The sequence below is a fragment of the Mus musculus genome, chromosome 2, assembly GCF_000001635.26.
Source record: "Mus musculus strain C57BL/6J chromosome 2, GRCm38.p6 C57BL/6J".
Classification (NCBI taxonomy): domain Eukaryota; kingdom Metazoa; phylum Chordata; class Mammalia; order Rodentia; family Muridae; genus Mus; species Mus musculus.
This window is the reverse complement of record NC_000068.7, coordinates 79,655,694-79,676,853: the sequence shown is the minus strand read 5'-3', so window position 1 is coordinate 79,676,853 and position 21,160 is coordinate 79,655,694. Positions and strand designations below refer to the sequence as shown.

At 41.7% G+C, this 21,160-nt stretch overlaps 1 protein-coding gene across 3 annotated transcripts in view; it reads right to left on the bottom strand.

Annotated features, from left to right (window-relative positions):
* Positions 1-3,887: 3,887 nt before the first annotated feature.
* The window catches only part of Itprid2 (ITPR interacting domain containing 2), an 84,104-nt gene continuing 66,831 nt past the window's right edge, over positions 3,888-21,160 (bottom strand). For 2 of the 3 annotated variants that reach the window (NM_080558.4, XM_006500165.3), the window contains 8 exons: positions 18,505-19,707; positions 16,544-16,621; positions 16,334-16,461; positions 15,850-16,000; positions 15,150-15,215; positions 14,090-14,545; positions 6,007-6,124; positions 3,888-5,095 (listed from right to left, as the gene is read on the bottom strand). In NM_080558.4, the coding sequence (NP_542125.3) occupies positions 6,020-6,124; positions 14,090-14,545; positions 15,150-15,215; positions 15,850-16,000; positions 16,334-16,461; positions 16,544-16,621; positions 18,505-19,707 (2,187 nt within the window). In that variant the 3' untranslated portion in view covers positions 3,888-5,095; positions 6,007-6,019. Of the gene's footprint in view, positions 5,096-6,006; positions 6,125-14,089; positions 14,546-15,149; positions 15,216-15,849; positions 16,001-16,333; positions 16,462-16,543; positions 16,622-18,007; positions 18,185-18,504; positions 19,708-21,160 lie in introns of all 3 variants that reach the window. The other variant, XR_001783177.2, reaches the window with a different exon arrangement.

The following is a 21,160-nucleotide window of genomic DNA, read 5'->3' as shown; positions in this document are numbered from 1 at the left end:
TGCCTTAGCTTATCATGTGCTGAAATAACAGGCACGAGCCATCTCACATAAATAAGGCTTTGAAAGTTTTCTCTAGTTTATATTTCACAAGAATATTTTTCTAAATATAAAATAATAAAGACAGGTAGTGATGACACATCACTTTAGTCCTAGCATTCAGGAGACAGAGGCAGGGAATCTCTAAGTTTGAGTCCAGTCTGGTTATAGAGAGAGTTCCAGGACAGCCAGGGTTACACAGAGAGACACTGCCTTAAAACAAAACAAAACAAAACAAAACAAAACAAAACAAAACAAAACAAAACAAAACAAAACAAAACAATACCTATAAAACAAGTATCGTGATATGCTGATGTCTATCCTCTTCCAGCCTCAGTGGCACCCTCAGTCTTGTGCCACAGCCTTACAGGTACAGACTCACACACAGAGATAAAATTTTAAAAATTAAAGAAATTTTATTACCGGTTCTTTTGATTCCTTTTTTTTTTTAATTGAACAAGGAAGGATGGTTAAATAAGTAAAACTGTGATGAGATTTTAGATGAGAAAATAATAAAAATATGAATGTTTAATATTCATCATTTGAACACTTTTCTGTTCTTAAATAAGGCAGGAAGGAAAGAATTCGTGCCTGACACTGCCTCCATTCTAAGGTTCCGCCCAGGAATATCTGACTCTGTTGATTTGAATGAGGGTGTATAGCAGAGACCAGTAGAGGTACCCGCATGGGTGGTTCATACCCACAGCTAGCACATCCAAGGAGACAGAGCCGAGAGCAGAAGTGAGCATGATTTCCCCAAGGATTTCGGAAAGCAAGCTGGGCAGTGAGCAGTGCAGCTTTGCCACCAAGGTAGGCACTGATAGCAAGGGAAGGGCTCTCCTTCTCACATCATGCCAGAATGGCATCCACTGAGAACCCAGTGGAGAAGCAGGTTTGCCTTCACATGGAAAACTGCAATTTCCTCATTATTAATGCCATCTGTTTGTCCTCACGGGCAGAGCTCTGAATAAACATTACTTCCATTTGAATGCCTGTATTTTATATATATTAATAAGTAATAATGGTATAATCTCTGGCCAAATATAAATCTACATATTCACAACTGAGGTTTAAGTAATGACCCTAATTATTCTAACTGTGCCCACACACGCTGTTATATGCTTGTGAGTCTAACTTAGAATCTGCTTTAGACTTAAAGGTGTTTTTGTTTTTTTAAAAAAATAGTATCTTTGGGCTGTAGAGATAATAGAAGGAATCATGAATCATGAATTCATGGACTTACTAAGCAATTACCTCACGAACAGTGTTTAGCGTGGTTGGCCTTGTTTTTAATCACTTAATCGCTTCCTAAAAAGGAATGGTACAGCATGTACTTCAATCTGAGGAGCTGCCCATTGTTGGTGTATCATTCAGTAGACAAACCTTCAAAAATAATCTCAGGGTTCCTTCTGTGCCTTCTTTGGGAAGGCTCTTGGCACAGCATCCTTGAGCTATGAACAATGTGCATCTCTGAGAACATCACTCTCATCAGGCACATGGGAACTTAAAATCACTTTTGGTGTTCTGGATAACATTTACTAATGTTCCTTATAACCTCATATGCTCCAGGTCTCCATCTTTAATCGAACAACTTCACCCAAACCAAAAGACATGGGTGGACTTTTCTGACTGCAGTAAATGACACTCAAATTCTGAATGCAGAAATGGACACTGCTAAGCATACCTTACATTAAAAGATGCATGTTTTTTTCAGCCCCCTTCACGACTCACTCTATATAGCATGGTGGCTTGAACATGGTAACTTCCCAATAAACCCAGGAAAGAAAAAGAATACCAATGATGAGATTCCCTTTATCTATATACTAAGTGATTGGTCTGTTGGCTCAGCCTAGTATGCCAGTTGTTAGACCAATGGTTTTTATATCAAAACTTGAAATTCTTATTCTGTTAGAAATAACCCAAAATTGGCTTAAAACCTGAATAGCTAAGATTGTCAATGCTTGCATTAGTTCCTATTTGTTTAGAATATCTGGCTTACATGTTTGCCATCACCATCATAATCAACTTGTTAAACTGCTGAATAATTTGACTAACAATATTTTTCTTCAATTTTTTTATTCACTTACTTACCAATCACAGGCCCTTTCCTTCTCCTTGCAGCCTTACCCTTACAAAACCCTCCCCCCACCAATGTTTCCTCCCCTTCTCCTCCCTTGGGTACCACCCGACCCTGGGACATCCAGCCCCAGCAGGGCTAGGCACATCCTCTCCCACTGAGGGCCAACAAGGCAGTTCAGGTAGGGGGAAGGGGACCTAATTGCAGGGAACAGAGACTGAGACAGCCCCAGTTCCACTTGTTAGGGGAACCACATGAACACCAAGCTGCATATTTGCTACAAATGTGTAAAAGGTCCTGCCTGCTCCCTGATTGGTGGTCCAGTACCCATAAGCCCCCATGGTCCCAGGTTAGTTGACTCAGGGTCCTTGAACCCTCTATCTTGTTCAATTCTATCCCCCCACACTTTCGCAAAACTCCGAGCTCCACCTGACATTTTGCTGTACGTCTCTGCATCTGCCTCCATCCACTGCTGGATGAAGTCTCTCAGCAGACAGTTATGCTAGGTTCCTGTCTGCAAGCATAGCAGAGTATCATTAATAGTGTCAGTGGCTGGCTTTTTCACATAGGATATATTTCAAGTTGGGACAGTCACTAGATGGCCATTCCCTCAGTCTCTGCTTCATCTTTTCCCCTGCACATCTTGTAGGCAAGACAAAATTTGGGTTGAAGATTTTGTGGGTGGATTGATGCCCCGTCCCTCCTCTGGAGGTCCTGCCTAGCTATAGGAGGTGGCCACTTCAGTCTCTATATCCCCCTGTGGTAGGAATCTCAGCTAGGCTCACATCCATAGACTTTGCATCTCCTCCCCCAGCCCAGGTCTCCAACTGGTCCCAGAGATGTTCTCCACCTATTTCCATTCTTACTCCCGGCCCCTCCCATCTCCCCCTACCTATTTTACCTCAAGACCCAGCTATACCACTCCTGGGCATATACCCAAACAATGCCCCTCAGGGACACTGGACCCCAGCCAGAAACTGGAAACAACCTAGATTTTCCTCATCTGAAGAATGGATAAAGAAAATATGATACATCTGCTGGATGGAATACTATTTAAAAATTAAAAACAAAGATATCATCAATTTTGCAGGCAAATAGGTGGAACTTGAGACTATCATCCTGAGTGAGGTAACTCAAAGCCAGAAAGACAGGTATGGTATGTATTCACTTATAAGTGGGCATTAGCCATAAAGTGCAGAATAACCAATAACCAAACTACAATTCACAGACCCAAAGAAACTGGGTAAAAAAGAGGCCCCAAGGGAGGATGTGTGAATGTTACTGAGAAAGGGAAACAAAATAGTCCTCAGAGGTGGATGGAGAGGTGGGACTGGGTGAAGAGGGGGCCAGGAGGGGGAGAACAGAGATGACAACCATATTTTAATATCTGTTCTTTTTCATTCGTCTTTTGAGGGACAGTCACTTGTAAGCCCAGGCTGGCTTCAAATTCCTGACACTCCTGCATCTACTTGTCTAATAACAAGATTATAGGCATGCATGTGATACCTGGCTTCTTATCTGTTCTTCATAGTTTAACTGTACACTTTTTAGTAGAAGTTCAAACTGGCTTAACATGGGATCATAGCCCTGGATGTTTCTGAGCCCAAGAGTGATGTCCTGCTGTGTCCTCGTGGTGGTGGACACCGACTTTCCTAAAAGCCCTGCCAAAGCCTCTTCAGGGAGGGAAGGCCCAATAAACCTTTCAGACTTCATTGGTTAGCCCTCAAATGTAATCCAAATTCTTCATGTTACAGCTCAAAAAATAAATTTAACATTTTAGGCAAAATAAATTCTTTATTGTTTTAATGGGGTTTTTTGTTTTTTTAGAGATCAACCTTTGTGTGATAGTTCAAATATTTATAAACTTTTTAGATACTCTTTCAAAGAATGCTAACCATTCCATTATTCCAAGCACTTTTGACTAAAAATTTTCACACAAAGTAACACAATAAGAGTTGAAAATTACAAATACTAAAAGACTAGTTTCTAATAACATTTGGGTGTTACTTTATACATTTATTTGACATATATAATACCAGATAGGAAACCCTTTTCTTTTTTCTTTCAGAAAAACCACGAGTTTTCACTGGTTAAAACTGAATTAAAATCATTTATGCATGAGAAAAACAAATCTAAATCTCATTTGGAAAAACAAAAACCAGCTTATTCATTTCTATTCTATCCATTCAAGTCACAGGCCCCATTATCTTGACAATACTACTTAGTCGAAAAGACAGAAGAAACACCTTAAAGTAAGACATTTGGACAATGCAGAGAGTACATAGTGCTTACCACAAGGCACATAGCTATAATGCAATTACACCGCAGAGGGTACATAGTGTCTACCATAAGGCTCATAGCTATAATCAAATTACAATTGTTGGGGCAAAGCAACAAGGCTTACAGTGTAAGAACATGAAGTAGCTGTAGGTAACCTCATGAGATCTACCCCACTGCTTCTCAGTAGCCTCTTCAAGAATTAAGAGCAATTTTTACAATAGAGCCATTAGTCTCCTTGGAAGTGAACCCAGTGAAGAGCAGTGGAGGGACAAATCATGGGTTGCTTCAAGCTCTCAGAAGACGAATCTGTTATTGCACAGTAAATACCTCATGGAGGTCAGTGTTGTAGAAGCTAGCCTGAAGAAATAGGTCATTTATAAGTTGGTTATGTCTGAAATTCTTCAAGTTTTACAATTAACTCTACATAGGACATCAACTGGGCAAATATTGACATACAAATAAATACTAGGCTTTCAAATGGCCAGTCTGATAGTTCAGAAAGGAGTCAGCAAAGTGCCTAAGTTTCTATGTTTGTTTTCTAAAATGTTTATGCATAGAACCGTAACCTGTACAGAAATGCACACTGTCCATTGTGTACAGTAGCCCAGCTCAGTAGAAAATATCTTCCATAGGACAAACAACACCTCCACCAGCATAAATCACTGACAATGCCTATATTAGTTAATGGGATCCATCTCAACCCTAAAAAGAAGGAAAAATGAATATTAAACATTCTTTAAATACTATTTTGAAAGTTCTTTAAAACAAATGTGAAAGTTATTCAAATAAATCCATATATATGGCATAGATGTTTCTCTATCTATCTATCTATCTATCTATCTATCTATCTATCTATCATCTATCCATCCACTTAATATATATATATATATATATATATATATATATATATATATATATACATACACAATTTTCTGGGTGTTATACATTTTTGAAAGTTAATAATTTTACCCTAGGTTTTGAAAAGAAATTGTATGATTTGCTAAGACATAATATTTATAAAATATTTTCTTACTTTTCATAGCTGAAATTATATATCAACATTTTTCATAACACTGAATAAACACCTTCAGCTTTGAAAGTGTTGTACACATTATTATTCCTTGGTGTGTTCAATAAACATTGCTATTAATAAAATATATATATAATTTATAAAATACAGTTATAGCTATTATTGTAGTAAGTCACATAAAACAATCCTTAATAAATTATGATTAGAAATGGATCTACAGAATATCTATTCAAATGACAAAAATAATAAGGTAAGGCATTAAAATTTTTTGACTAATTCTCAAATTCTTGCCCACACATTGTACATTTGAAATACAATTTAATTAATATTAAAGTAAGATTCTGGTCTACAGTCCAACTCCAGGATTTATTTACTATAAGGACTTTCTATGTAAGAATACACTGCAGGCAATTCTGTTCTTAAATTGAATTGTTTATACATATGGGTTGCATATGGTTTTCATACTGTAGGACAACTATGACATCTATTTTAAAAATACAAGTTTAGCTAGTTCTAACAGCTTCCCTAAGAAAGCAAAGACTTGTGAATCAAGTGTCAATGTGTAAGACATGACAAACGTTACCGAAGGCGTCCGCTCAGTGGCTGTCCTGCTTAGGACCAGGTGCTTTACTTGAAGACACTGCTGCCAAAAGTCCACTTACAATTTCTCGTCGAATTTCCCCAACAATAGACTCTTTAATCTACAATGGAAAACGAAAAATATGCATTGAACAATATGACCACGCTATTTTTCCTGTTTTCAGATAAAGTACATACCGCTTAATTGTGGCAGTCAGCTAAATCACAGAAGGCCACAGTGTACAAGTGACAAGCACAGAAGAGACACCTGGTAGGAAAGCCCACCCCCTGTGTCACATCAGAGTCCTGTGTAGCACAACCCAGCCGAAGGCATTACGAAAAAAATCACTTTACGTCTTTTTTTTTTTTTTAATTATTTTGGTTTTTTTTTGAGACTGGGTTTCTCTGTGTAACTTTGGCTGTTCTGGACCTTGCTCTATAGACCAGGCTGGCCTTGAACTCACAAAGACCAAGCTGTCTCTGTCTCCTGGGTCCTGGGATTAAAGGCATGTGCCACCATTTCCTGTGCCATCACAATTCTTTGGGAAAGTATGATAGAGCTTCTCATAAGTCACTTCGCACAGCAGCCTGCGGACTAAATGTGAGGCTGGCAGGAAGTCAGCAGGACTCATTCCTGTTCTTAATGCTAAGAAAACCTGTAAGTGGCAAAGCAAGACTCAGGCAGAGATGCTCTGCCTGTTTCTACCAACTAAAAACAGAATATCTACACAAGTTTAACCTAACACACATTTTCAGTAGACAGAAGACAATCTCATTTAGTGATACTCAAAGTTTAAATATTATAACATACATCAAACAGCCCTTTGCTCTACTTTTTTTTTAGTGTTACTTGTCACCTGCTGCCCTTGTCTCCTGTCTCACTTAGGTAAGAACTTTCACCTTCAGTTGGGGAAGTGGCTGAGTAAGTGTAGTGCTTACCATGCAAGCAGGCGAATCTGAATCTGATCCCCAGAACCCATGGGAAAAACAAAACAAACGAAAAACAGGAAAGCGAAAACCTCAGTGACATGTGCTTATAATTAGACACTGGGGAGGCAGAGCCAGGTGGCTCTGGAACTGAACTTGAGGTCAGTGAGAGACCCTGTCTCATAAAGCAATGTACAAGCCTCTTGAGGATGCCATCTGAGGTTATCCTCTAGCATCCACATGCATGCACACATCCATGCACAAATAAACACCCATACATGCACATACACACAGAGAAAGTATACATCTCATTTTATGGCTGAAAAAAGTCAGACAGATGGGCAGGCACCAATCCCAACACTATTACTAATACTCTGTTATACTTGTAGACAGTAACCTAGCTAGCATACCTGATCTCAGAGAGGCTGTACCCAACAGCCAATGGAAACAGAGCAGAGACTCACACCCAAACAGACGGAACTTGGGGATTCTTACAGTTAGGAGAAAGACTGAGGGACCCAAAGAGGACAGCAAAGACCAACAAAGTTAACTATCCTGGACCCTTATGGGCTCCCACAGACTGAATCACCAACCAAAGTGCAACCACAGGCTGGACTTAGGCCCCCTGCACCTATGTAGTAGATGAGCAGCTTGGCCTTCATGTGAGCCCCCCAAACAACTGGAGGAAGGACTGTCCCTGAGCCTGCTGCCTGCCTGCTACCTGCCTGCTGCCTGCCTGCCTACCTGCCTGCCTGGCTGTGAGCCTTTGTCTGGCCTCAGTGGGAAAGAATGTGCCTAGTCCTGCAGCAACTTGAGGTGGGGGATGGATGGAATGGGGTGTTGAAAAATGTAAAATAGAGAAAAAGAATAAAACAAACAAACAGACAGAGACAAAATCACATAGATATGAGGCAGCAATCACGTCCAGATATCTAAATGCTAAATACTACATGCCTTCTTCCTCTCTTGCTTTCCAATGATATAGCTTCACCTCCAAATAGCTCTTTGTAAAGGCTTTTTTTATTAGATATTTTCTTTATAAACATTTCAAATGCTATCCTGAAAGTCCCCTATCCTGCTCCCCTACCCACCCACTCCCACTTCTTGGCCCTGGCGTTCCCCTGTACTGGGGCATATAAAGTTTGCTAGACCAAGGGGCCTCTCTTTCCAGTGATGGCCGACTAGGACATCTTCTGATTCATATGCAGCTAGAGACACGAGCTCCAGATGGTACTAATTAGTTCATATTGTTGTTCCACCTATAGGGTTGCAGACACCTTCAGCTCCTTGGGTGCTTTCTCTAGCTTCTCCATTGGGGGTGTACATTTCCTGGAGTAAATTGATAATGCATTCCCAAATTAGCACTGTGCTACTCTCAACCAGCTCTTAAAAATTCTACATTTCCACAGTTTCCTGTCAGCCTCATCTATTTCCTAAAACGTTCCTAAATACATCCTGAAAACACCTCAATTGGAGTTTTTCTCAACATGGCTGTGCTATGGAAAAACGGTACATAACACATAGACTTCTATATGATTCTTCACAGAAGCAGAATAGGGCTGGAGAGATGACTCCATGGCAAAAGGCTAGGCTCATAACTAAAAAGGCAATAGAAACAAAACCGCCCTTTGCTGTCGATCATCATCTGCCCTGCTGCACATGTAAACAAATATCAGATCTGAAGTTTACCTTCTACCATCATTTGTGAACATTAAATAACACAGGGTTTCAGATGTATTGTACTTGAGATCCATTTTAAGTAGGTATAAAACATGAAAATCAGAGTATTGTAGCCACAATACATAAGGCAAATGCAGTATATAGAAAAAGAGACATTGAAATTCTGTATTATACAAGATGTTAAGCAGTGTCTAATAAGACAACTTTATTACATCTCCTTTGTGCTTATCATTCAATTAAAGATGAATGCTAAACATTATGGTAACACAGATATTCCTAGTATAGAGTATAATAAAGTATCTAAGAGCCTGGTATGTGTAGTCCCATCAGCATTTGGGAGGCTGAGACAGAAGAATTATTTGAGTCCTAGAACTTGAAACCATCTTGAACAACACCGTCTCAATAAAAAAGATAAGAAACAAATAAACATGAATCTCTACTGTCAAGCATATTTTACTGTAGATGATCATAGAAATGATACCGCCTCAAAAATAATAAAAGAAAGATGGGGATGCTGGTGCATGCTTTAATCCTAGAATTTGGGCAGCAGAAGAAAATGGATCTCTGAATTTGAGGCCAGCCTAGTCTACAGAGAGAGTTCCAGGTCAGACAGGCTACATACTGAGACCCTATCTCAAACACCAAAACCTAAACCAACCAACCAACAACAACAGCAGTAAGAACAAGAACAAAAAAGAAAAAGAAAAAGAAAAAGAAAAAGAAAAAAGAAAAAGAAAGTGAAAACAGCCCAATGCCTGTAATAAACCGTTTCACAACAGAATTGTGAACAAATAAATTAGTTCTAAAGTTCCCCATGCTTTAGAGAAGACATGGGGGTTCAGAGTAAGAAAATTCTAGACTAGCTAGTAAAAGGACTTCTGTGAGCACAATTTCCAAAGGTTGTGTAGAGACTACTAGGCACTTTAAAAAAGACTGTTTGTTGCAACACACAGTGACTTGCAGGTATGACATGTGAAGCTGCATCAACAAAGTGCCTAGAGCCCCAAAGCCAGAACCCTTAGATGGTCTCTAAATCATTCCAAAGGAATACATGAGAGGCTGTGTTGTCACCCAAACACATGTTTAAACATGTCAGAGCTACTGACAGTTGTAAACCAAGCCTAGAAGCTAAAATAAACACAGAAAACTTTTATAGAAAGCATGCCAGTCTATGCTATTTATTCTTGACTGAATTTCCTCTGAGAATGGCACATTTTCACGTATCCTATAAACCATCTTTTTATTCCTACACATACGTACATTCTAAAGTATCTATAAATGGTTTTTGGCCATGATCACACATATCACAAACGACTCTGACAAATTCTAAGGCAGTACTGTTTTGTTCCCAACTGGGATGTGGACACAATCTGAAAGGAGAAGACACATCCTTGGTTTGACAATAGTTTAAGTGGAGACTGTGTATTCACCACGGTGTGAAAGGACTCTGTGAGATGTTCTCCTTCCAAGGAGGATTCAGCTGATGACTCTTTATACCTCCCAGGACGCAGTGATGGAGACAGAGGCCTGACAGCTGGCATTGTTTTCATGCACCCAGGAGTGCAGTAAGGAAAAGAAAAGGTCCCTGAGAGTGCCTGCCAAACACACTTAATCCTCACCTGCAGAGCTCTTCTATCCAAGATCAGATCTTGCCTTCCTGAATGCTGGCTTTGTTAATGGGGTTAAGGGCCACAAATTTACTGGGAAGATAGAATCAAATTTTATTTTCCTGGTAACAAATACAATAAGCTTAGCAACTTGAAATTTAGTACCATGGACACTTAAAGGATTACCAGCTGGAAATAAATGGAGATATATATATATATATATATCAGTATTTGAAATATTTTATAAGCAAATGTTTAAACATAAAACCACCTTGCTGAGTTAGGATAACAATATGAACTGGTTTTTGAATTTGAGCTAGCAATGAACCAAGGTATCTATTCAAGTGTGATCTCAAAATACTTCAGAAAGTTTGATTTGCTATGCACATCAACATCCTTGCGCACGGTAAGCCCTCCTTTGCAAGGGTAACCGTTACAGCACATCTCCTTCACATGCTCCCACATTCTGAGATGAACGGCTTCTCTCGAAGGGTTTAGTAACACATTCTGAAAAGTTTGTCAAACATTTGCCTTCCATGCCAATTTAAACGCTGACAAAGTATAACATCTTTCATATTTAATAGGCGATTCCTATAAATGATTAAGTAATTCCCTAGGACCAAGGCAGCACAATGCAAACAAATGGCTCCTTCTATAGTCTGTGCTGCTGGCCAAAGAATCTGTACGCTAGTCCAAGGCAAACGCTTTCTTCCTAGGCAATTATTTGCAACATGCATCAGGCCAATAAACTTTTTAAAATGAAAACTCAGGCATGCTTTAAAGGAGTAACTATGCCAAATAAGCAATGGGAAGCCAAGTTTTCAGGGGAACTTCAAAGCAAAGCACATTAAGAGGAACGAAAGTACCAGAATTTAGTAGAAGAAAGGAGTTAGCAAACGTGTCAAGAGGCAGTTCAGGCTGAGTAACTATTTAATCTAACCCAAGTACAGACAAGTTCCTAGGAATGGGTCCCCTGCTCATGTTCCTACTCAGGCATACCTGACTGAGGACGCTAAATAAACACTTTGGGAAATGTTAGTCAGCCACAATCAACTTACAGAAATAACTCCATTTTCAGAACAAATAACTATAGAATTGAAGCCTTCCACTAGTCTGTAGTCAAGTCAGGAGAAGAAATAAAAAACACACACCCTGCACCTATACTGATTTTGAAAATGGTCATTTGTGTCAACATATCAGAAATCCTGGGTAACAATTTGCGTGTAACACAAATGACACATCTGTTTATTTGAATTTCATCCTCAAGATACATGGGTGGCCACAGAAAGCTGTCAGCTGAATCCAGGAACTTAGAACACAAAATATAAGCAACTTAAAAATCTCATAGAGGCAGGGGGAGGGGGAATGGGATAGGGGGTTTCTGAAGGGGAGACCTGGAAAGGGGAAAGCATTTGAAATGTAAAAAAGAAAGTATCCAATGAAAAAATGCAGTGATAGATTGAAAAAAAAAAAAGATGTCTAGCAGCAAGGTCAGTCCTAAGCACAAGGCACTCCACTCAGCCCTGGCACTGCAGCTGGGTCAGATTCCAGGCCATTCTTTAACCCCATCTTGGTACCCAGCAAGCTCCAGCCCTTCCAGGCCTGATCCACAGGCACAAGTCAAATGCTCCCTAGGTTAAGTACCATTTCTTCATTGTAGCACTATGTTTCCTGACTGTGTTAACTATGTATAAACCATGCTACTGCTTTGATTAGTTTTATATTCTTTGTCCTTTTCCATGTCACTGGGTAAGTTTGGAATGTGATCCTTCCAATCCTATTGTCCCCGACAAGTACTACAGGTTTCAGTGCTTGTTTTCCCAGCACAGATACTTTCAGGAAGATATTATCATCTGTGTGTTCACAGCCGAGCCCAGTGCTTATGTTAATGTACTTTCCACGCTATTACTATGCAAGAAATGATGGTACCATATGTGTAGGCACTAATCTTAGGCCCCAGAGGACCAATGGCCCTTTTGACTATGCCAAGAATTGATTCTAAAAGTATCACATTTACAATTACATTGGAAATACAGTCTGAAAAATAGGCAGGTCTAATTTCTATGGCTTAGTTTGACTTACTTGGCTCCTAATGCATTAGTTCTTAAATAACTAATAAGATTTAGAAATCTGCATTTATGAGGTAAGAAATGTTACATACTGTGTGTGGTGTGTGTGTGTGTGTGTGTGTGTGTGTGTGTGTGTGTGTAATGCTTTCATAGACTTTTAGAACCCCAAGTCTTCAAAATAAAAAGGCCCAAAAACCTGAAAACTTTTTCAGGGCCATTGTGCAAGTTTTTAATTTTTCTTGAGTTTTTTGGTCTTGTTTACCTCACTGTAATTTAAGGATTTCTTAGCTCACAGGTATTTTCTACTACCTTTGATGCTTTGCGGGTTTCTCTTTGTTTTTCCTTTTGTTTGGGCAGTGCTGGGTGGGGGGATTCACATTCATGGCTTCACACATACTGCTGAGTGTCACCTCTGCTGGGGGTCACATTCAGGGACCCATTCATGCTAAGGGCCACCTTAGCTGGATTCACATTCAAGGCCTTACACATTGTCACTAAGATACAGTTCAACCCCTAATGTGACTTTTAAAATATATATGTTGTTCTTTTTAATTAATAACATAAAATAAAGAGTATTTATCATCAGGAGTTTTAGGAGTGGTTGGAATGAAAAGTACACTTCCTCTTTGGAGACAAAACAGAAAAACATTCAACATATATAACCTACAGAGAGCATTCAATGCATATAACCCACAGAGAGAGAAGGTCCAAGCCAATAGTCAACATATATACCTTATGAGAGAGCAAGTCCAAGCCACTCTGAGGTTTATTCATGGTGCTTTTCTTTTTAAAGGGGATACACCAGTTTGTAGTAATGGAACTCAATAGTAAAACCATTATAATTTAAATCTGTAATGGTCCCAGAGGCTCTGATGCTGAAGGTTTGCTCCTCTATATAATGACACTCAGAGGTGCTGCTTTTGAGAAGTCAATAAATTAGTCAGTCCTCAGAAGGGCCAGAGAAACTTAGAAGGCAGGGCCAGGCAGAAAGCAGCCAGGTCCTTGGGCTCAGGATGGTGGAGGCTCTGTGTTATCCTGACCCTCCATTCCCACCCTCTCTGTGCCCTGTTCTAGCCCAGCTGTCTCCCATGTTCTCCGTTTCACTATAGGCCCGTGAACAACAGAACCAAGTGCTTTCAGGCTGAAACCTCGAGAGCACCAACAGAAACAAACATTCCCCCCTTTTTTTTAGCTTGCTCTTCTCAGGCATTTTCTCCCAGCAGCAGAAAGCTCACAGTCATTCTACACATCTCTCAGTTAACTTTGACCCTGAGCGGTAACCCTCATACATGCTGGTGGCCCCTTGGGAACCCAGAACTCTGGTTAACACTTTAGGTTCTCATGCTCTCCTCATCCAGGGTAAACCCCACTTCACACTGCAGTTGAGTCTATGAACAAATCACAATTTCTACGCTTCTCCAGCCATCAAAGGAAAAGAGAACAAATTCCTTACCATTATCAACCTCCTCCTTTTCCTCATGCCAATTGGAATTTTATCAAAAGACAGCTTCTAACTCTGGGAGAGGTCTAAATTGTAATTCTTTATTTTATGCATGTGGCAATGAGAGGTCTAAGGGTTTTCCCTCCTTTAAACTTTATGAACACTATTTCGGCTACAGTGGACAAAGCAGTGAGATGTCTGGCAGTCTCAAATCTGCAGAAATGCACAGTCCATGGGAAAGCTGACCTAAAGCTTTCTACAAATTACTGTACATGGTGAAATCAAAGTCTAGCAAGTGAGCAGCCCCTGAATAGCTCCCCCACGGCACACATCTGCAGCTGGCACGGCTCAGCCTGGACCCACCTCTCGGATGACTTGCTGCAGTTCATCTTGCTCCACATTCCTGTGCATCTCCTCGGCTGCTGGCATCAGTGAGAGATCCTCTGGCTCTTCCTCCACGTGAGATGCAAGCCCCACTACCGGGGATGCTTCCTCAGCTCCTCCAGCTTCTTCGGAACTCTCCAGATCTGGAGGTGTTTGCACAGAGCCTGTTCTAGAGGGGGCAGTTGGTGTCAGGGCCACAGAGGCTCGGAATATCTTCTTTCTCGCCACTAAGCGGGCTCTGGGTTTGCTCCCAGGTAGCCCTCTAGATCTTCTGTTGGTGTGGGAGGGGCTGGAGCAGACGGAAGATGACTCTGATGTGGCTTGAGAGAAAACGGACTCCGAGCTCTCTCCAGGAGGAATTTCATACGCCATGTCTCCAAGGCCCAGGCCCAGCTCAGACTTCAGGTATGATTGCTCCCGAATTAGCTCTGTGACCTGGAAGCCAAAACATGATTCTTCTCTCTCACTATTATCACTGGCAATTAAGAAGGTTACATTCCCGGCTATCCTACTGTCTCAAATCACGAGGAATTTTAAAGGCATAATTCTATTTCATTAACTTATTAGCTGGTCAATTTTATTCACACACACAAAATTAAATTCATAGTAATCTCAAGCCATACCCTGGAAATCTCAGACTGACAGTGAAGTGAAATTTTACTAGTTAACATAGAGATGTCTGGATTACTTCATGGAAGGGAAATTAGTGAAAACTAAAACAGCTACTCAGGATGCCTTGCCAGTGAGTCTAAAATGCACTGAACACATCCTCATTTTGCAGGCCCTGTAAGGACCCAGCATCTGACAAGAATGGAGGCCTTGGAGTAGAGATGAACTGTTCCCATGATGCTTTATGTTCTTTTGGTTATAAAGACAAATCACCACTACAATGAAGCCAGCTTTCTAGAGGCCCAAATTGGCACTGCACTTCAAAGTGGCAATCTCACTTCCAATTCATTTAACTTCTTAAAGTCTGCACTTCAACCAACCGTGAGCTATTACAGCACCCCTTCCCCGGGGACCTGAAGGAGAGGCTTACGGGCTCCATGACGTTCAGTGGAGACGGGCATGATAAGTTATCTACGCTCCTGCTGCCACACATCCCCTGAAAGGTAAGAACAGCGCAGGCTCACACACAGACACATTTCCTCAAACTGCAAGTGCTCCTAATAATGACTTGACTACATATTTCCTTGAAATACATCTTTATGTCACAAACACTGTAGTCAGCCACCCTGCAGTCCTAGGGGAGGTTAAGGTTCAATCTTCAGCATCAAAACAAAGCAACAAAAAAGAAGAACACCTCCTACTCCCCCCAAATAAGTCATGGAAAAGAATTAAACTGAAAACAAAGGAAAACTTCAAAGGGCCAGTTGTTTACTTAAAACAAGGGGCACTGGGGGTACAAGGAATAATTTGGTCTTTGGAGTTACAAGCAGAGACACAAGTTTAAAGCAGTCATCTTTTAGTTCACTAGAATTTTTCCTTCAAAAATAACGCTTTTGTGTTGATTTTTGTTTTTTCGATTACTGAAAATTATCATTAAAATTTTCCATGTATTGCTAAATATACTAAATGTGAAATTTATCAGACTGCACATAAAACTAATGTGCATGAAAGTTACTTGAACAGTAGGCATGGTTGTAAAGCATTAAAACCAATGGGTAGAGTGAGGTCCCTGGTCCTAAGTCCCACATCATGAATAACCCTACTGCAGACTCTGGACCCCAACAGCATACCGGGAGTGCAGAGGGGCGGAAAGGTGATGGCACCCGCACTGCACGGAGCTGCTCATCCAGGCCCAGCAAGCGCTCCTCCAGCTGCATCTCCAGGTCCTGCAGTTCCATTCGGACAGAGTTCCGCAAACCCTGCAGCTGATCAACTTCATACCTGTCAGATTGGGACAAGCATAACTTTGGAAAAGTAGTAGCTGAATGATTTCTAGTCACCACACTTTTGAAAAAGTATGAATTAAGGAAAGGTACTGCAATCTTATAAGTTCAGACAGCGACCCTGAGTACTGACTAGGTCTTTGGTCCCCTGCACTCTCACCTCTCTGAAAAGCAGACTACTCAGTGTGGAGATAGGTCAGTGAACTTCACATGCCTGTTTCTTACCTACACTGCTTCACTACACACAGTTCAGAGTGTGGACAGAGCTGGGCTCTGAAGAAGCTATGCTTAAGGCCTGCTTCTCTGAAGAAAAGGCTCTGACTGTACTAACCTGTCCTCCTCTGTCATATGAGGGTACACCACGGTTTGCTGCCGCAGCATGGCCAGCTCCAAGTCCATCATCTGCGTTCTGAACAGATTCAGGCTCCGCCTCACGACTTGAAGCTCCTGGAAGGTATTCTGAAATGCAATGTATCAATCAGAATTACACTTCAAAAATCACACCCATTATTGCAACTCAAAGATTTAAGGGGGAACTTACTTCATAAAGAGGTAGGACAGACGAGTTCTGAGTACTGTATGGAGCAGCAGCAAGGTCAGGTCCTCTCGTCATAGGATACTTCAAACAGATGAAACGGGATTAAAACCCAGGTCAAAGTGACTACTGCCAAGTTCTCTAAGGTGTTAAGGTAATGTAAGGCATGCATTATCATTTCTTTTTGAGCTAAGTCAAACCCACAATGATGTATATCATAATCAACAACAAAAGAAATTAGTCTCTACTGCTACTGATTATTCAATATTCTACATCCAAATTACTGTTTGGGAGAAGACGTAAAGGAAAACATAACCATATACGTATGTGTGTGTGTGTGTGTGTGTGTGTGTCCATGCACAAGGAAGTGTATGTTTACGGAACACTTCCTTCTTGCCTTGAGAAGGTAAATAGAGAAGCCAAACTGAGACCCAGAGATCTGCCGGCAAAAGTAAGGGGAGACTGCATCACACTGCAGTGGCTGGAGACAGCAGCAAGTGGCCCCATCCACACTCTTAGTGAGACACACTCTACTGTTATAGGCAGGGAAGACAAAAGCCCACAAAGTCCTCATCTCAGTGTAAGGAAATTAACGGTGAAAAGGAGACCAGAGTGAATGTATGTCTGAGTGTGTATGTGTATGTGAGTATTGTGTGAATGAGCATATGTTGTGAGCGAGTGTATGAGTGTAAGTGAGTGGGAGTATGCATTTGTGTGTGAATGTGAATGAGTGTGCATGCATGAGTGTGTGGACGTGAGTGTGTGTGTGAAGAGAGAGAGAGAGAGAAGCTGTATCATAAAAGCAAATGAAAATTCAGTAGGTAAATATGCCTGTAGCTGTAACACGTGACCTGAGCTTTAGACACTTATCAGGACTTTGCAGTTCATGAAACAAATGGCAAGGACAGAGCCCCACAGTTGGGAAACTGCAACAACAACAACAACAACAGCAACAACAACAACCAGCCAACCAACAACCAATCAACCAACCAACCATGTGATATGTGCAGACCACCCAAAGTTCAAGGATCCTGAGACCCTGAAGGCTCTGCTGCCCAGTAGCACTGGAATACACACCAAAGCAGAGACTGTAGAGTTATCTGTCCACTGGGGTGAGGTGGGAAGTGGGGAGATTTATCAACTGAGTTACTGATAGGATACTCATGGCCAACAAACCACAGCTGGAATAGCTTGCCTGGAAAGGCACACTATAGATGTACAGATTGAGATGGCTGTGACATCCCCCAGCCTCAAGGAAGTATAATCACAGCCTGAACTATGCTTGCTAAGGAGAAATGGGTATGCTCGGGTCAGCCTGCAAACTATTAGGGACACCTGTCAGGAGGAAAAAGAGGTATTTGAAAGGTCTATCTTTTCATAACTGAAAATTTGATTTTTTTTTAACCCAAGTGGCTTCTTGCCCACTACTTCACTCTCACAGGTGGCATGCATTCAGAATTCCCACTTTACCTGATTCTCTTTGGAGTGGTTCCAGCTTTGAGCCCATGGAAAGAGACTAATTCTGTGCCAGGAGGCCAGCATCAGAGATGAGCAGGTGAGCAGGAAAGCTTAGGCAGAGAGCTACAAAGCTCAGGAGAGCAGGGAGCCACCGGAGTCAACGAGAAGTCTTAGAAAGTTAGAGGAGAGCTGCACATCCAAATGGCAGAGAAAAGGACAAAAAGGATTGAGAAGGAAGATGCTTTTAACAAGACACTCTGAGGTTCACACCGAGAGAATGAAGGAAAGGCCGAGAGGAGAAATACCATGGAACAATGCCTCCTCTACAAAGAGGAGATTCTCAGATGAACTTGGTTCAGGATTAGTGACAGCTTTCCCCCACAAAATGAGAGAGACACGTCTAGGAGAGCATACAGGAAAATAAGATGAGGTGGCTTGTCTGTCCCATCCTAACTTGCTGAGGAACTAGGAGGAATTCAGAGAAATAAAACAGATCATTTTTATCTTACCTGTGAAAGATTCTGTAGTGAGCTTCTAATATCATGCAACACTCTCCGCAACTGCATCTCAATGGCAGAAGGAGGATTCACAGAGCATGCCCTGTATGGGTGGGCAGCATGTCTGTGTGAATAGGGACACCCGAAAGGAGAGAAGGCACTACATGCGGCACCCGATATGTTGGGGACACTGTGGGCACTCAGAGTCCTCATGTGTTCACACAGGGGTCTGTCCTGCCACTCAGAGTGGACAGAGTGAAGGGAGCAGGTGGACTGGGATATTGGAGCGAACTGTGGGCAGGGGGCAAGCCTTCCATGGTGGCATTCCTCCAGTCGTGTCCCCTCACTCTGAGGGGCTTCTTCTTTCTTCACAGAGGGTGGCGGGATGAAGATGGTAGATTTAACCAGAGACTGACCATCGTGTTCAGTTCCTTGCTTTTCCAGGTCTTGTTCCTCTTCGGGTGTGTACTTGTAGGTGAAGGACGGTGGGCTGCACCTGGTCTCTTTTCCTGGAGATAATCGCACATTGACAGAAGACACCACCCGTACTGGGCTCAGTAAAGTGGTGGGCAAAGACTGAGACCTTCTCAGAGGATAGCCAGCTTTTGCGAGCAAGTACCTTTGTTTCAACAGATCCTTTGATTTTATTAGGCTACGCCCTACTCTCTGCCCAGACATACTGCAGACCTTCATTTGAGCTCTCTGCAGGGCAGTGTTCACTCTGTCCACAGAAGAGGGAAACCCAGTTTTCTTTTCAGAGCTCATACCGCTGCCCTGCGCTTCAAAGGAAGCCAAGGATCTGAGAATATGGTGTGTGGTGTACTGGGCAAATTCACATTCACTGCCTTTCTCTACATCACTCTCGACACTCTCTTCCCTGGGGAGCTCTCCAGTGGCTGCCAGAGGTGGATGCTCCCCTGTTTCTGTGATCTGATGACCAGGCTCACACGGGCCCTTTGTGGACTCATTGTTTCCAGCATTCTCTGCGGTCACACACTGAGGGAAATCTTGGTTGTCGGCTTTCCTTTTCTCAGCCACTATTTCCACCTTTGCTCTTCCTTTCTGCAGAGGAGCCAGGGACTCCTCCTCTGACTCATTGAAGTAAGGCTGGTCTTGCGCTGTAGGAGTCACGTGGTCCTCACCAAGCGATGTGACGGTGGTTTCACTGTCACAGCTGTCAGCACTGCTCCCCATGGCTTGCAGGGACTCGTTCACCTGTGAAGGAAAGCATTTGAGAGGCTGAGGATGAAGTCAGAGTCCCCACTGACAAGACCACAAATGGGATTTGTAGCTGTTCTGGTTTTTACCACCCTGCCCCCCACTTACTCATCAAGATTGTCTCAGATAGATTTTTCTTACATTTCCTTTCCAACACATGAAACTGACTATCAGAGTTGGACAGAGATGTCTTCCTATTCTTCCCTAACACACATACTTTCCCTAGTTCTCACCATCTTCTCTTCATTTTGAAAGGAATTGTGTGTCCTTTCCACAGCTAACCTGGATCCCCTTGCTCCAGGACCAGGGGTCTCTCAACATCCCTGTTTCATCCCAGATTCTTCTGGGTCAAACTCTTCTTATACTATGGCCCCTTCCCTAACTTGACCAACTTAGTTCCCATGTTAAGACATAGAGACCATTACAAGCAGTCAGACTTACTTCCAAACCTAGCCAGAGACTCCCCTTTCCTTCCTCATCACTGACACATGCCTCAGGCTGCCTTTACCTTGTTTATTTCATCACAACTACATGCACTCTTCCCATTGGCCAATTGTTTGTGTACTGCATTATCCTTTATTTTAAATGCATGTGATATACATACCCTGTCAAGTAACATATATTAGCTCATTCTATCTTAAGCATGCTTAGACCACTTACATAAACTTACAAGCAAGCAAAACCACTTAAAATAAATCTTACTTTTTAATAAAATATTGAGTATCATATACCCTATTGAATAATAAATGGGAAACAAAATATATCAGTACGAGAGAGATAAATGGCCACTCTGTGAACATGGTGGAATGCAAAACCTCAAAACACAGAGCACACACAGTACACGCAGAGCACTGCCCATTCACTCCCAGAAACCCACACTGGATTACATGCACTGTTACTGTCCTGTAGCATGAGAGGCCCAACCAAACACTGAAATCCAAAGATGTCTGTACAACAAACACCACTCCTGCAGCACTGTAAAGCTGCAACTTTCTGATCAAGGAATTCCAGCCTGGAGCAGATACCCATTTGCCTTTATCAATACATTTTACATTACTTTCATATTACTATCACGTTTCCATTTTAACATGAATATTTCTCTTCAGTGTTTTCTTTAATAGTTTTTAATTTATTCTCTTGAGAATGTCCTGCACATCATACAATGAATTATGATCACAACTATATCCTATTTCTCCACTCTAACTCCCTCCAGATCCCCATATCATGTCTCCTTCCCAACTTCAGTCTTAATTTTTTTCTTGGTAACACACTGAGTACCAGTCTTATCCATATGTACAAGGGTTTAGGGTTACCCACTGGAACATGGCAACCTACTAGTGGCTAGAACCCCCAAACAAAATGAGCCAACTACCAAAAGCTCTAGGGTAGACTCTTGTGAGCCCCTCTTCCCACGTGATTCTTCCTGTGTCTCCTTAGGTGTATTTCTTGC